This window comes from Oreochromis niloticus, linkage group LG11 (genome assembly GCF_001858045.2).
Source record: "Oreochromis niloticus isolate F11D_XX linkage group LG11, O_niloticus_UMD_NMBU, whole genome shotgun sequence".
Lineage (NCBI taxonomy): Eukaryota > Metazoa > Chordata > Actinopteri > Cichliformes > Cichlidae > Oreochromis > Oreochromis niloticus.
In genome coordinates this window covers 13,770,178-13,788,065 of record NC_031976.2, presented here as the reverse complement: position 1 = coordinate 13,788,065, position 17,888 = coordinate 13,770,178, and the positions used below count along the sequence as shown (strand labels likewise).

General features: G+C 41.9%; 1 protein-coding gene across 4 annotated transcripts; it reads right to left on the bottom strand.

Annotated features, from left to right (window-relative positions):
- Window positions 1–7,574: 7,574 nt before the first annotated feature.
- Window positions 7,575–9,379, bottom strand: LOC109204256 (hepcidin). 4 transcript variants are annotated; one of them, XM_019365032.2, is made up of 3 exons: window positions 9,047–9,379; window positions 8,871–8,942; window positions 7,575–7,941 (listed from the first exon to the last, which is right to left on the bottom strand). In XM_019365032.2, the coding sequence occupies exons 1-3, from the start codon at window positions 9,131–9,133 to the stop codon at window positions 7,846–7,848; spliced, it is 255 nt and encodes an 84-aa protein (XP_019220577.1). In that variant the 5' UTR covers window positions 9,134–9,379; the 3' UTR covers window positions 7,575–7,845. The 4 variants fall into 4 exon arrangements, with proteins under 4 accessions (XP_019220577.1, XP_019220576.1, XP_019220575.1 ...); XM_019365031.2 differs by having other exon boundaries at window positions 8,871–8,945; window positions 9,047–9,372; XM_019365030.2 differs by having other exon boundaries at window positions 8,871–8,948; window positions 9,047–9,371.
- Between the last annotated feature and the right edge of the window lie 8,509 nt (window positions 9,380–17,888).

The window sequence follows — 17,888 nt, the reverse complement described above, 5'->3', positions numbered from 1 at the left end:
GACATCTTCTTTGCGCATGCGGGCCGCTTTGAGCGTTCACACTAGAGCGCGTTTGATGTCGCATTTTATGTGTAGTGTGAACAAGCAGACAAAAAATTCGGATTTGATCAAAAAATCGGAATGAGCATTAAGACCTGCAGTGTGAACGTAGCCTAGTGCCTTTGTTTAGATGAACTGCTGGACTTCCAGGCCAGCAGGTTTAGGGAAGTCATATATGGTCATGCTTTGACCCCACACACACACACACACACAGGGTATTCTTTGTTCACATGTATACCTATGTATGTTAAAGTTATATGTTATATGTTAATGACCTATGCATATTCATGTAACCACAATAAAAGGAGTTCTATGGGGAACCTGGCTGAGAGTCTGACGGAGGTCAAGTGGGTGGAACGACACTTGGCTCCAGACAGGCCTCCCGTGCACGGAAACATAAAGAACTTTGCCTACTCATGTCTTGCTTTGCTGTGTAATTACATTGTCTTCAACGTTCCAGCGAATGGGTTAAGCTACAAACCTATCAGTGTGCATATGAAGTTTCTAGGCTGCATGATTAATGCAGGAATCCCTCACATAGAAGAAAAAGAGAGAATAGAAAGATTTGCGTACAGCAGAAATTTGATACTGGACATAATAATAGAACACATCTCAACAATACTGAGAGACGTTGCACTGTGGTGAACTATAATTAGGTGTAACACTGTATAATGCCGTTTCAGATATATCTGTACCATGTTCCCTCTAATTTTCACGTGTCTGAGCGAACATACAAACTCCCTGAGCGATCCCTTGGACCACTGTGACGACATCAGACGTGTGCACTGTGGTTGCGCCAGCATCTAATCCATCCAAGTTACATGGTTTATTAAAATAATCAAATTACAGCATTTACATTTATGTTAGACTACTTTTAATTAACTGATTTAGCCCACTTACAATGAAATGTAAAAAAATCTAGTCATTGACCTGTGTAGTATGTTAACACTATTGGAAGTAAAAATAACTTGAACTTCAATTTGAAAACAACTTTCTTTCTTTTTAAAAAAAACTCTGACTTATATTATGAGTCTGTGGTCTGGGAGAGTCCTGTAACTCTCTGTCTGCAAAATACAGTATATAATGACCAATGCTGGGCATTAATTATATGGTACTTCTTCAAAAAGGTAACTCAGTTTGGCAAACAACAAAGATTTTGCGGCTATTTTTAAAAAAAAAATGCAGCCAAGGCATTTTTAAATAAACATTTCAAACTATTTACAGAACAATCAGCTGTTCTGCATCAAATTGATGCCACACAAATTTTTGTGCCACTCGAAAAATAATTTCTGTCCCCTATGAGATAAAGGAGAACAACAGCCTGATACCTGCAGGCCTGACAACAGGAGATGTATCACTCCTGTAACACCTGTAACATTCAGTACTCGCCTCATTGTTCTGACACACACAACAAAACTACACTACACACTAACTACACAAGATTTGCGCTAAACGTGCAAATGTCTCACATATCAAAGCACCGCCGTCACTCCTAAAGTTCCGCCCGTTTCTTAACAACTAGATGCCACGTTGCCATATCATTTTTTGATTGGTCGACATGGTACTTTTTTGGACAAATAGGAAAGGGAGAGGGGGTGGAGTTTGTTTTTGCTCACGGAGAGTGGAGAGTGCTTTGGAGCCTTTTTCTTATAAAACGCCGTTTTACCGTTTATTCCGCAGTAAATATAAATAACGATAGTATTCAGGAAGAAAACCAACATTGCATATATTTTTTTTATCACAACTCTGGTTTTACGTGGCCTATCAACACAATTTAAAAACTGGTATAAAGTCCACACTTTTTCCGTCAATTGTTCCGTCTGTCCTGCTCACATCTCCAATGGTTGGAGATGACACGTTGTCATTAACGTGGCTTCACTCCACATCAGCCACGCCGCTTTGCCAGCTAAAGACCGGTGTCAGCACATAAGGACGCTGTCATAGCCTGTCAACCACGTTGATTAGCTGCGTATTACGAATGTAAATCGCATTATTGGCTGGACTATGGGATAAGTCTCGTCGTTGTGTCCTTGGGCAAGACACTTCACCCGTTGCCTACTGGTGGTGGTCAGGGCCCGGTGGCGCCAGTGTCCGGCAGCCTGCCTCTGTCAGTGCGCCCCAGGGTGGTGTGGCTACTATGTAGCTTGCCATCACCAGTGTGTGAATGTGTGTGTGAATGGGTGGATGTCTGGATATGTAAAGCGCTTGGGGTCCTTAGGGACTAGTAAAGCGCTATATAATACAGGCCATTTACCATTTACCATAAGTGGCATCGTTCTAATACAATATGGGAGCAGCCAGTCACTCACTGACTAACACTGCAAAACAGGATTGTTAAAGTATTAATTTTAATTTCAATTCAGGTTATTTTTTTGTGCGCACACAGATTTTCTGTGCGCAGAGACCGTGCCAGCAGTGCGCAATTGCGCACGTGCGCAGCTTAGAGGGAACATTGATCTGTACTATATGTGCGCTGCATCAGTTCTGCAGAACATGTAAGCAAAATATTTCACGACACTTCAAAAAAAGCTCGAGTAGCTGCATCATGTGGATGTAGGGTATCACAAGCAGGCTCAAAGCCAGTACAACCAACGTGATCAAACATCAGGCCAAGCTGGAACTGATTCCTATCTCCTGTAACTTCTACAACACTGTCCAATAGAGACACATGAATGAATGCAGTGTCATTAAAACACTGATGATTTTTTCATATTCTTCAATGATCTTTATTTAAAATGTAATATATTTACATCTGAATAAAGTTTTAGGCATCACGCTGACTGATGGATGAGAATTCCCGTTGGATTGTTCCCATCACGACCCAGGTGATCAGTCTCTTGATAGCTTTTCCTCTGGTTCTGCTCTCTGCTGACACTCCTAGCTCTAGCCACGTTCTCCATTCCTTCTCTTTAAACAAAGTCTTATAAATAGTTTAACCATGTGCATTGAATCTGCATTTGGGTCTAAGCCTTCTATGGAGGGAATATCTCTACACAGTGACATCCATTCAATTTTCAATTCAATTCAATTTTATTTATAGAGCACCAATCACAGCAACAGTCTCCTCAAGGCGCTTTATATTGTAAGTATACTTACAAAGAAAAACCAACAATCAAATGACCCCTATGAGCAAGCACTTTGCGACAGTGGGAAGGAAAAACTCCCTTTTAACAGGAAGAAACCTCCAGCAGAACCAGGCTCAGGGAGGGGCGGCCATCTGCTGAGACCGGTTGGGGAGGGGCAAGGAAAACAGGATAAAAACATGCTGTGGAAGAGAGACAGAGGTTAAAAACAAGTACAATTCAGCACAGAGAGGTCTATTAACACATAGAGGGTGAAGAAGAAACACCCAGTGCATGATGGGAATCCCCGGCAGCCTAATGCTGGCATATACTGTGCGATTTTTGGCCCATTTTGAGCCGATTTTTCAGTCGTGCTACCGTTTTGGGGATCGGCCCGAGTTTGGCCTTAATCACGTGTCGTGCATCGTATAAATGGGGTAACGAGAAGCGATTAATCCTCACGACCAGCTCCCAATCATCAAGCGTTTGGTGGTAAGGAAATCAAACCTGTTTGAAATCCTGTCGGCCATCGTGAGGGTGTCAACGCAGCGTCTCACACTGCGCACGCGCAACACAGAAATAAAAGCGAAAAGACGGAACAGCACGGCAGTGCGGCGTGTGATCCGGACACAAGCGATGGAGGCACAACTTGTAGAACTTTGGCAAGGTCATCAGAGCCTTTTCGACGTGACCTCACAAAATTATCGCGACTGCAACAACCGTGAAAATAGTGTAAGATTTTGTGTTTTAACCTTCATGCTATGGACGCACAGTGTGAGCACTCAGGTCGCACAGAGCATCGGGCCGTATAGTGTGAGACCCTGCATCGTGACCTACAAACTTCTAGCCCTGCGAGTCAATCGGACAGTTTGAGCAGGAGCTGAATAACGCGACTGAAGAAATCGCACAGTGTATGCCCAGCTTATTGCAGCCTGCAAGGAGGATTCAGGGTCACATGAGTAGGCCATCAGCCTGCTAAAAGGATACTGAAACGCCGTCGGAATAGTGTTAGTTGTCATCACTGGTGCTGGTGGACTCATCTGAACATCTCCGAAATTTGCAAACACGCAAGTTTTCCTCTTCTTCCTCAAATCCTCTCGGGACCGCTTCCTCGAGCCTCCAGTTTCATGGTTGTCAAGCTCTTCAAGTGCGTCTTCAAAAAGTTCATCACTACTGCTCTCGGAGTTTGCAAGCCTGGATTTTTTGCTATTAGGCTCTTCTTCATCTCCATCTTCCTTTCTGGACCTTTCGTGGATCCAACAGGCAGCTGTTCTTCTTCTGGTACCTGCTGATTGACGTCCTCATCAGCAATATACCAGCATGAGGACAGCCCTCGCTATCAGTGTCGCAGGCAGAGATGAAGTCAGAGTCATCATCAGAAAACTCCTCGCTCCATCTGAATCTTTTGTTTGGTTCCAGATCTTCTTCATCCATCTCTCTAGGCCTCCTCCTGGATAGACCTGCTGAGGATCCTCTTCAGGATGTACTGGTGAACATCCTCACAGTCTTCAAATGCCTCATCAGATCATCATTTCAATGTCGACAACAACATCATTATGATCATCATCCAGTTCATTGTTGTCAACATTGGCATTATTGTCTCTCACATTAATATTGTTAATGTTTACATTGTTAACATTGCCGTCATTGAGATTGTCAATGTCAAGACATCATATTGTTCCTCTAATTCATCTAACAGTCATTCAGCCTCGAAAAATAGATATTATAGAGAGCACGATGAAGACTGTTCAGTAAACCCCAGAATCCACCAACAGGTTCATAAGCTGGTTCATAAGCTGGTTCATAAGCTGGTTCCTGATCTCCACTTGGAAGATTTTCTGGGTTAACCTGTCGGCCTGCAAGATCATTTTATCTTTTAATTAGCATCATAAATATCTGCTGAAAATCAGTTTTTCATCAATTTCAAGACTGAGTACATGTGCTTACCATTACGGTTATTTTGTGATTCATCTCCTCTTCCATTCATTTTGACTACAAGGAACACAAAACAACAATGATCACTAAACCTCAACTCAGAATGTTCAGCGAATGTGCTTTTTTTGACAAAATGCATATAGCATACATAAATGTAATTTTTTTAAATTACATTTATTCCAAACCGACGTCAGGATTTGGGTTGTGAGAGCGTCTGTGTTGAATGTAGAAGCCACGTCTGATGCTCACTCTGATGCCTCTATCTTTCTAAATGGAGGCACAGTAACTGTGTGTGTATATGTAAGCGTGTAAAAACTGCAGATACTAAGATTAACAGCAACAGTATTTTGTCTACGTCGGCCATTGTAGAAATTGATCTGATGTAAACAATAACGTGGCCACAGCGTGACGTCAAAAACGGCGCACACTTTTGACATTGCCTGAGTAAATCTCCGTTTTCCTCGTCCACACATAAACACAAAACGTACTTTTCAAAAATCTCCACCCTGGCAGGAGTTTTTAAAATCTCACCTTTCAGTGACTCAATATGCTGTTTAGGTGTGGACGAGAGGCCCAAATGCATAGACAAAGCTTCAAACATAGCCGTGTACATGTGGACGTAGCCTCAGTTTCTCACAATGTAAAGTACATAAATACTGTCCTGGCCAGCAGGAAAATCAGGCTTTATATTTAAGTAAATGATCTTAAGTTATAAACTGAAATCTGAGCTTACTTTAGTTCTTGGTAAATTGCAGAGCAGTTAATCCTCAGGGAAACGTAGAAATTTCACTAGTCGTCTGCTTTGGTTGCAGTGTCTCTTCAGTTCTGTTTTCATATGCTGATGTTTTCATCCAAACATGTTTAAATGCTGTGATGTCATTTTAGCATCAAGGCATCACTATGGCAACCAAACAACATGCATTAAATGACGTTCCAAACATAACAACCAAGCTGTTTTCAGTGCTTAATATTTAACATGTCTTTGTTATAAACTTTATTTGTACAAATCTGTGATGTTGATGTGCACAGCCTGGGATTCAGACCTCAGAGGGTTAATCCAACAAATCACGAAAAATTAGGTTTAAATTTTAGTTCATGACAGTGCAGATTTCTGACATTTTGTGTACTTTAAGTGTAGCCCTGGCTATATAAATAGGTAATTTCTTTAAATAGTTCATTTATATTGATAGTTAAATGCAAATGTTCACTGTGTTCAATAATGTGTATACAATGCCTGTAAGGTATGTGATGTGTGTCAGTTAAATGCACAACCTTTTTATTTGTATTTTGAGGTTTATGTCATTATTTTTGATACGGTAATGATATGTACTACAGCTCCAGTGAACCCTGAAGTAGTCTCAGGTAGAGGGGGTGGGTGGGGAGCTGTGCACTCTGCAGGAAGCGAGAGAGACGAGAGCTGAACAGTGTCGAGTGAATGCAGAGTTCATAGAAGGGCGACAGACATATTTTCGGATTGACGGATAGTTAACTGGAGTGAAAGCTGTTGTACCCTACTGTGAGGTAAATGTGAATTTTGTCTGACACTTGTACCATATGTTATTGTGTAAAATGGACTAACTGCTAACCGCGATTAGCCGCTAGCACAACTGCTAACATAGCCGCTAGCATATTCGCTAAGCTCTTGTTCTGCTCTGTTTATTAATTAAGCTAATGCTAAGATTGAATGTTATCTCATGTGAATTGGCATTTAGCGGGGTTGTGTGATTCAGTAGGAGGAGACGAACGTCTTGCTGGCGTGTCAGAGAGGTCCCTTCTACTGGTGTGCTGAAGTTATGTGTTCACGTGGGAGCACGTGGAGAGGACGACTGAGTGCTGCCGCCGCGGCCTGCTGGTAGCCTTGACCCAGTTTCCCCTGTTATCCCTTGAACTGCCTGGAGGTGTGAGTACTGTTTGCACGTGCTTTTTATTTTACTGCTTGGCAACAAGTGAAGTGACCATATTGTTTTAGGTCCCAACGCACCCGAGCCACGACTCAGGCCTGCAACGAGGGGTTTGCTAGCAGAAAGACTGTAGCACTTGAGGTGTGTGTGTTGGTGAGAGTGCGTGTGGGCCCACAATATTATTTGATGATTTTGTTTCTGTTGAAGTAGATACCATACCATTGTTTAACAAACTTTATTGATTTTACTTATTTTCTTTTGTGTTATTAATTAATCATTCACTAAAGTGGAGTTAACTTTATAATTGACCTGCTTGTGTGTGATTTCTTTCCATATAGTGTAGTTTTATTGCATATTTTGTACCATAAGCATTAAAAAGGGAGTATCAGTAGGAAAGTAACAACAGGAACCCAGGGCCCCTCTCAATAGAACGTGGACGGGTGTTACATAAGCATTTAACAATTTGATTATTTTCTAACAAAAAACTGTGTGAAACTCAAGTTAGACCTGTGTTTGTAAATGAACTGCCCCATGTTGTGTAGCTTTCTGGATTTATACTTATTGGGCTACATATTTATTTATTATACAGGCTATACAGTACATAACATCAAAACTCACATGTTTTGTCACTAAAGTGTTTAATTATGTGGGCTACAGACCAAATCAAGTTATGGACTATATTTATATGAAAAACGTGTATACTTACTGCATTTGAATCATTTTAACCATATGTAACCACCTGCACATTATATCTAAATGACCATAAAGTTTATTGTGATAAACTGTGTAATACAAGCATGTAGTTGAGGCAGTAACTGAGGACACAATGTGACTAAAACAGTATAATCTCACACATAGTCTGTGACATACAGTTTGTTAATACTGAGTGGTTGTGGGAGCAGGAATCCTCAGAACCTGCAGCAAACTCCACAGATACCGGGGGTGCAGCAGCCACAGCAAAAGCGACACTTGATGCCACGCTTGTGTCTGCTGTTATACAGCATCTGTGGGAAACACAAGAGACATGAGCACTAGGGCTGCACGATTAATCGTTAGAAAATCGCGATCTCGATTCATACTTATGTGCGATCTCATTTCCAAATGACAACGATTTAAAAAAAAAAAAAAAAAAAAGACGACGACGATTGTACCGCATTTTGATCCGGGACGTAATCTGCATGAAAACAAGCGCTCACCCTTCCTGCTCAACAAATGACATGGGCGGAGCCTTATACCAGTGATACAGAAGCTGTGCCGTGATGCTCAAATTGGCAGGGAAAAAACATCGGAGAACACGTCAGGGATGACGAGAAAGTAACAAGAGAAAATTTATGCCGGTCAACCACCCAAACATCAATAACGGGAATCTTATACAGCGCTTCCTATACACGTCAAACTCCCGCAGGCTCAAAGAAATTACGGAGGCTATTACTTATCACCTGACCAAAGATATATCAACACTGCAGAACGAGGGATTTAGGAAAATGATCAACACCCTAGACAAACGCTACACAGTGCCGTCCCGCAACTATTTTTCTATTGTTGCACTACCTGCTCTATACACACAGTGTCGAGCAACGGTGGAGACCGAATTTCAAGCAGTACAACATTTTGCGGCAACCACAAAATGTGAGGCATTTATTGTTTTTATTTTTATTTATTGTTTTTATGTTCAGTTTCAACTGTTACGAAGTTGATGTGCAGTTAATAAGTGCAATAAATATTTATATTGGAAAAGAAAATCGTGAGAGAATCGTGATCTCAATTCTAGGCAAAAAAATCGTGATTCTCATTTTATGCAAAATCGTGCAGCCCTAATGAGCACAGAGTTCATCTGCAGCAGCATCACTGCTCTTTATTTTCACCTGCTCTAACAAACACTTTCATTTAGCTGAAGTAATTTGGCCACATTCATTCAGTTAGTGTTACTTACCTTCCATGAGTCCACTGATGCCTCCTCATGTGCTGCTGCTGGATAGTCCATGCTCATTGGCTCCTCCAGCTCCTGCTCCTGCTAATGAATTGAGTGCAGTAGAAACCACATTGTAGCACTGAAACAAACATTTGCAGCTTGTAAGCTAATACACTTGGTTAAAGTCAAGTTCTTACTTCAGTGACTGGGACAGCAGAGCTCTGCTGAACACAGATGAATGTGAGCACGACGGCCACTGCAACTGCAACACTGAACGTCTTCATCTTAGGAGGCTTTGAGAGGCTCAAGTTTGACTCTTTCTCCTGGTCTGGATGATTGTTGTGAGCTGAGTCCTTCTGTCTGATGGTAAATGTGTGCAGAAGTGCTGATATTTATACTGATTTGGGCCCCTGCTGCCTCGTCACTCACAGCTCTTACTCTACCTGATTTCAGGAACATTGCAAAATTCCTTATTTTCCTATGCTATGAAATTCTGGGAATGGGAAATTCCTGAGGAATGAGAAAATCTGTACTTTTCTCAGTCGGCATGAACTTTGACCTTTTCTTCGGATGTTTAAATATATGGGTTTCCCCAGTCCTATTGATGCAAGCATGTTCCCGACAGTAGTTTCTGTACTCTGAGTGACGAGGCAGCAGTGGAGCAAATGAGTATAAATACCAGCACCTTTTCCCTCAGTCAACCATCACAAAGGAGCTGACAAGAGTCAACGAGAGAGTCAAAGGATCTGACCACCTTAAACCACTCAAACCTCCTGAAGATGAAGACGTTCAGTTAGTTGCAGTGGCCGTTGCACTCATCTGTATTTGCATTCAGCAGAGCTCTGCCACATTTGCTGAGGTAACAGACTCTTTTAAATTCATGTAATGTGCTGCTTCTGCATGAATTTGTTGTGAAGATGCTAAGATCTGTTTTCTTTCTCTACAGATACGAGAACTGCAAGAGCTACAAGAGGCTGTGAACAATGACAGTCCAGCTGCTGAACATCAGGAGGTATCAGCTGACTGATAGTATGTGGTACAACCTGTTAATAGAGCCAAGTCATTGATAGCAAAAGTAAAGTGAGCATATTTTCCCATACTTGTAATTATATGAGTACAGAGCATTTCATCATCATTCAATATTACCACTAATTATGACAAAAATGCAGTAATGTACAATAGCTTTGAGCTGATGGACTGGTTCATTGGTTATTTGAAAGTTAAACCAAGCATACTTTTTTTTAAAGAATGTAGAAGTGTTAGATACTGTTTACTCGAAACACTTTCTATACAAGTTCATTCATAAATGTTTTAGACGACATTATCTTGACAACCTTTCACTGAATTCATTTGGAGGTGTTTTCACAGTGTGTGTTAGGTTTTTGTAATGTTGATTGTCATTTATGCTTAGGAATATTTAACCATATATGCTTAGAGGTGTATAATCGATTGTGTTTAGATAAACTGCTGGACTTCCAGGCCAGCAGGTTAGGGAAGTCATATATGGGTCATGCTTTGACCCCATACACACACACACACACACACACACACACACACACACACACACACAGGCGCACACACACGTTCACATGTATACCTATGTAAGATGTTATATGTTAATGACCCTATGCATATTCATGTAACAACAATAAAAGGAGTGCTATGGGGAACCTGGCTGAGAGTCTGACGGAGGTCACGTGGGTGGAACGACACTTGGCTCCAGACAGGCCTCCCCGTGCACGGAAACATAAAGAACTTTGCCTACTCGTGTCTTGCTTTGCTGTGTAATTACATTGTCTTCAACGTTCCAGCGAATCGGGTTAGCTACAAACCTATCATTAATTGGTCCTCCGAGCCGGATCCCTGGAGTCGGCATTCACCGAGGAGAGAACCCTGTCGTCAGCGAGACGTGAGAATTTGTCATTGTGTCGGTGGATTAGCTGTCTGTTTTCTCTCCTCGACGAATGACGATCGGCGGGATCGGAGACTGATATTACACGCTAAGCAACGCCGAGTAAGTTGAGAGAGCGACTCTATAGCCGCAAAACTGGGTTAGGGTCCCGAAAGAGAGGTTTGGTAAATCGCCCAAGGGCCCAAGCGTCCGGTGAGTGTCCGGTTTTGAAATCGCCCTGGTTTGTGTCCCGAGCGTCCCTTCACTGGGTTTTGAGTCGCGTGACTGGGTTAGGGTCCCAAAGAGTGTTGCTGTGTTTGTGTGAATGACTGCGGAGCAGGCGCGGTCTGTGACACGGTTGTTGTTGTTATCATGGGTCCCCGAGCAAGTAAGACTGCCTCACAGGGAGATGACACATTCATGCAAGAATTCACTCCCGGCAGCGCGAGCCATTTATATTCTCATAATTGTCATGAGCGTAAACTGGTCGTGGGAGAATCTCAAATGTTGGAAGTTTTCAGAAAACACAGCAGCCTTGAAGAGCGTGCAGAGAAGGCCAGCCCACATCAGCAGCAGTTAAGCTATGCTCTGGTGAATGGCTTTCACCCACCCATTGCTGATTTCATTAGGAAGCAAAATGTTAATCATAACTCTGACCGGTCCTTCACATGCATTAACTGCACCCGCTGTGCACAGGAAGGAATTAAAGAAACACAGAAGAAGTCACAAAACTGCAGTCGCCGCTTCCCTAGCAGATAAAATCATTTTCCAGGGACAGACTGGAAGAGGGCTGAATAGGGGCAGAAATAAGAGAGGTGAAGGCCCGCGGGGATTTAGGTGGGAACGCGACAGAAGGAAGGAGAAATGCTATGCATGTAGAGAAAGGGGTCACTATGCTAGAGAGTGTCCTAAGCGCAAGCCTGAGTAACCCCACCTGTAATAAATGATTAGTACCCGTCAAAACTGCCAATACACACACATGTTTAGATTATTTTTTTAGCTTGCCCTGATCAACAACAGCCGTGCTCCAGACCACAGATTTAATTGAGGTGGATAAGTGTTAAAAGCAATCTGCATTAAGCTTAGGGTTGCTCAAATTCAGTACAATGACATATGAGATGAAGTAAAATAGGCAAATATTTAAAGTAATGACGTGCATAGAGGCACTTGACCTGTTTGAAAGACTGTCGTCTTATTATGAGCCATTGTTGAGATATAGAGCACACCTGTGAAGACAACTATTATGCTGAACCCTGTGTAAAGCAGCTGAAAACTACATGATGGAGAAGCTGAAAGTGCAAGACTTTGCCACTGTGGGCAAAGCACGCAACCACTGTGTGAGGTTGCGTTGCGGTCTCTTCTGAGCTGATGAGCAAGCTACACATTGTCAGATCAGGAGCTGGCTGAGAACTCATCAAAGAAAGGGAAACAGAACTATGATAACTCCAGTATGTAGCGTATCCGTGAGTTCAGCTTCGTCTTTCAGATGCGCAGCGGTTTTCCTGTGTCTTGACTCGTGTGTAGAGTGTTCATAGCATCAGCATCATGTTTTTGTTTATTTGTTTTGATGGGTTGAAAAATAATTAAATAAACTTATGATCATACTTATGGATCACCATGGCACATATCATCAGCCATATAGTTTATTTAAGCAGATGAAAAAAGTGAGTGTGAATGTGCCTGACGTCGCAGTGTGTGTGTGCGCTGTGTAAAAGTAATTGTCTCTAATTGTGAGAGCGGTGATTCTGCAGGTCACCAGCTATTGTAAAGAGAAAAAAAAGAGAGAAAATTTACATTGTAGATGAGAAATAATTATAGGAAAAAGGTTTTGTGTTTATCAGCCAAGAACAACTACAATCTCATTTTCTGCTTTTAAGAAAGGAGAGTTCAAAAAAAAGAGAGAGATGTGTGTCGGTTAAGCAGTGATAATAATAATGAAAATGTCTTAGTTTTGTCACTTTCAGATGAAAAGCAGACCTGGATCAATTTTCCACATGCAGCGGTCGGAAGAAAGTTATAGTTTAACATCATTGGAACCTTCAGGCCAAGTTTCTGGCTAACTTATTTACAGCACCATGTGTCCCTCAACCTCACAAGCGAGCTCTCACTCTTCCCTGAAGACAAGGAATGCAGTTCCAAAGAAAAATAACATGGCAGATAAAGAGACAGCAGCAAAGTCCTGAGCAGAGAGACCCAGCAAGCAGCAGCAGTGTGGACAAACAGCATCGGAGAAGAAGAGCAAACCATCATCCTGACTGACTGGATGAATGTCACTGTGTTTCCAACAAGCTGCAACTTCACTGTGCTTGTGAAAAGAACGTTTGAGGAGAACTGAGGAGACTGTTGGAGTTTGACATTTGCCACTTTCTGAGTAAAATGGCAAGAAGAGACAGTGGAACGCAGGACAAAGCTGAAGAAGAACTGCCGACTGTTGGACTGTTGAAGTGGGAGAGGACAACAGAGTGAGAGGAGGTGAGAACACAGCGAGTGCTGTTGTTTAATGTAGGAAATCAAAATTTGGGTTAGCAAACCTGGGAAACAGAAAACTGACTGCTTAAGTTGGAAAATTATGAAGGGATCTGAAACGCTGCAAAAAGAAACATATACAAAATCAGACACACAAGCAGAACATGCATTAACCCTACTAACACAAACACAAGAGAGCTCATGAAGATTAGACACCATCTTGAGCATGTGAGTCTGTTTATCACCTGGTGTGATGCAAAGACCAGTGGACTCATAGCACATTAGTTAAGAAAGGATCAATTAATAGCAGAGAAGTGTGTAGGAAAGGCAGCTTTAAGAACATGCCCTGCTGGAGATCCAGCTCCAGACATATCCATTAAACCTGCCTAATAACAAACACACATGCAATGAAAATCAGCTTCTCTCTCATCAGTGTTAAAATAGTGTCAATTTAGCAGACACTTGTTATCAAATGCTGAATTTATCCAATGCTGACAGTTAACTCTCTAGGTTACAGGACAACAGTTTAATTTTTGTGAAAAAAAAAAAGATTCTGGTTTGACCAACCAGTGATCAGACAATAAATTTAGTTGTTAATATAGTAAATTGGGAGATGCTTTCTGCTTGATTGATGCAGCACAAGTAATTTACTGTATGGGGGAAATTCTATTTTTGTGATAATATTTTCAACATGCATTTCTGTTGTCCTGTCAACTTGGTGGGTTAATAGCCGATATGCAAATTAGTTGATGGTTCTTAGATTAATGAAAGGTGATTGAATTCTAGCAGGAGTGAATGGGATGTGTTGGAGTTTGTTAGAGTGGAGACTCTAAAACACTGAGTTTCCTGTTGTGATGTGCGAGTGAATCCTGCACCCAGACACACAACTCTGAATACATAAGAACAAACTTCTTTGTGAAATGCATGACAACATGTCAGATGTTTCATGATGACGGGGAAAATGAAAAACTGAATAAGATGGGTCTGTGGCCTAAATGAGTGAAAAGCACAGACCTGGGGATTAAACTCATATCTAATAACATATTAGGGTTATGTTGTGTGTTGTGCGGCTGATGGTTGGTTTGGAATTAATCTAGCTGATGATTTTTCTTTTGTTGTGAAGTTGAGCCTGCCAATTAGTATGATGGTATGATAAATCATGCCAATAGTATGATTTACCCTCCTGAGATGAGGAGCGTGTGTCATGACTTAACGAGGCCTTTTATTTTGATACTTTCACAGTGCACTGGAAAGTTTTGTTTGATGATCCCTGTTTGAGCAGATCTGCACGATTACAACAGAATACGACACGTCGTCGAGAAAACTGTTGCAAGTGGGCTTCTCCATTAAAATGGGCTCAGGAGAAAGTCACTTATTTGGGACAATTAGAAAATAGGTCCCTGCCCAAAAAAGGATTCAGCGAGGTAATCCGATCTAAATTCTTCTTTTCTTTTTGAAATGACGTCATTTTGCTGAGGGTGCAAACGGAACGCGACGATGGATTCCAGTATCAGCAAAGAAAGAATGTATGAATGAATGAGTGGAAGAGAAAAAAAACCTGACTGACTGGTAAAAGCTGATAAAAGCTGACAAGACTTTACTGATGTAACACGACGGTGCGAAGTTAACCCCCACCTGACAAAGGTGCGGATGAATCTATGTGTGTTTCTTTTTACAGGAGCAGGACGATGACAGCAGCATCCTAGGTTGCGTGACGATTTAAACTTTTAGATGCCACTTTCTGTGTTTGTGAATCTATCAGGGGTGTGTTATTCATGGGCTTGTGCGCAGCGTTAACATTTACATTTCTTTTCTACAGCAGAGAGTTAATCATGTGTTTGATTATGTGAGTTACAGCAGGACACACTAATGGTTAATGTTCTTTTACTACAGGAGTACTGGGTTTATGAGTAAAGGAACTGTGTTTACAGGCTATATGTTGATTATGCTATTACACTGTGTTCTTGGGAAAATGTTGAATATTATGGGGAGAAGTGAAAATGGCGTGAAACACATCCTGTGTTGAAACCAGTGTCATTCCTTTTACAGCAGGCTTAACTTTAGGACCTTTTATAGCACCTCTGGAACCTGTCGACCTGTGCCTGACCACCAGGACTGTCCATGTGTGTTGTTAATGTTTGTTTTTTCTAAGAGTGCATGTAGAGGATTCAGCAGAGACGGACAAGTCACATGAGAAGTAAATAAGAGATGCAGTGTTTATGGAATAGTTTAATATGGGGCTCATTAGCTGGCCACTACTGAGCTCCTAGTGTTAAATACGTGGAGTGACTTTGCTTAAGGAAGTCACCGATTACATTAATGTTAACTGAGTACATGGGATGATCTGTGTCTGAGGCAAATTATCGCAATAATTGTATTTTTCTAATTTGAGAAAACCTGCACATGATACTTGTCCTGTTGATGCCGAATGCTTTATTACTCTTATGATACAATTGTTTATAAGTGTGAAGTTTGATTTCACTTCCAGATCTTGTTTTCCAGGCCATGATGGTGTGTATGCAGGCTCCTGGCGGAGCCGGGTTTTAAGCAAACTTAATATGCAAAACACGCTAACATCTTTTATTGCAGGGTTACGGAGCTGCTCCAGAGGAGATGCCGATGTTGCCTGGGACGTGATCTAGCTAACCTTTTTCTTTAGGACAGGAATCTAGGTTTGATGAGTTGACTCATGGGAGTGTCCATGCGTCAAGAGGGAAGGGTCCAGAATTACATGAATTACATGAAACTATGTTTTTTATGATTTTGTGTGATTTGTGTGATTAACAGTTCATTTACGGGTATTAACCTATGTAAAGTGGTGCATCCATGTTCAGATGAGGCTTTGATGGTCCATAAATGAAGCTCACTGAACTAAAGAATGTGGTTTGATGATGGTTTACATGCTTTCCAGATATAAGTTTTTCCTCCTAGCAAGGAAATACAGGTGTAGCAGTCAGAGTGTTGCTGAAAGGAATCTCCTGAGAAATCTTCGGAGGCCCAGTGAGAAGCAAACCCATTCCAGGCATAGCTGACAGCCCAGGCAGTGGTTGAGGTCAAAGGTCGAGCTGTTTGGGGCCCATCATGAGATCAGATTCCACAGCCACAGCAAGGACCACGAAGCTGCGTTGGAATGAGAGCTGTGCCAAGGGGGCTTTCCAGAGGCCAACAGAGGAGATTGTGGACAACAGGCGGGCACCTGAAGGATGAGGGGAGCGTGCCAAGCTCCAACGACAGCGCAGAGGGAGTCCAAGGATGGCATCATGATTCTGTGAGAAGCACAGGAACCAGAAGCTATGGTGGTGATGACAGCAGTTTCCTATGAACATCACCTAATGCTGTGTCACTGTACTGTGCATACGATGACACACTGAAGACTGCTGGGATCATAACAGCAGTAAGATAACTGGATCCAGCACCCTTTCCACAGAGGGTTTTCCTGCAGAGGATGGACAATGGAGGATATGTATCCCCCACAGGACAAGGAGGCCTGAAGTGAGGTGATGGAGGTTGGTAGAGGCCATAAAACTAGAGTGCTGAAGAGGTCTGCAGCTTTCACAATAGCTGAGACCCATGTGACAAACAACAAACTCAACTGGTATGTTTGATGTCTATTCTACATACATTTGGACTCTGGTCCTATGAACAGTGATGGAAACAACTGGAAGAGACATTTATGACGCCCTGCAGAACTTAAACCACTCTGCAGAGAGACGTGTGATTTACATGTCTTGCAGAGGAGCACCACCAAGCTGGAGTGATCTTGAAATGTTAATTTCTCTTTTGACCATTAACAATTCATTGTTTGCTCGTAGGATGCAGTTTACCATTGGATGAGAACTTGGATAACTTCTAATAATTTGTCAGACTGTGTACGTTGACATGTGCTGAGTATAAAAATGTTGCCTTGACACTGTCAGACATGAGTGATCATAACTGGGTACTTTCTAGCATAACTGTCAAAGGGGGAATGTTAGGTTTTGTAATGTTGATTGTCATTTATGCTTAGGAATATTTAACCATATATGCTTAGAGGTGTATAATCGATTGTGTAGTGATAGGATGTGTGATCTTCAGTAGGCTGTAAAAGGCTTTGTGTGCATTACAGAGTGTTCTGGCTTTCACACCCACACTCTGGAGCATGGGAGAGGTCGTACCTTGTTTTATTGTTTTATGGTAGGATAAACGTGTTGTAGTCTAAGGCTACGTTCACACTGCAGGCGAAAGCGCATCAAATCCGATTTTTTTGACCCTATGCGACTCATATCCGATCACGGTATGACAGTGTGAACGGCACAAATCCGATATTTTCAAATCCGATCTGGGTCACTTTCGTATGTGGTACTGAATCCGATACATATCCGATGTTTTAGAAAGCGACTGCTGTGTGAACGGTCAAGTCGCATTAAATCCGTCTTTTACGTCACTGACACAAGACAGACGCCAATTATCAGCGCCGGAGAAGCGCCCGATAGGACATCGCGAACGGTTTCTTGCCATCCGGTGAAACTGTTAGGAAGACCACGTTGGAGAAATGTGAACATTTTATTTTTACTGTATTTTCTGCAGATTCTGACAGAAATCTGCAACTATCCTTTGAAGCACCGCTCCTCTAAAACAGCAAAACGGATCATTGTTAGGTCATCTACATTATTATGTAAATAACAAAATAACTAAAGCAAAAA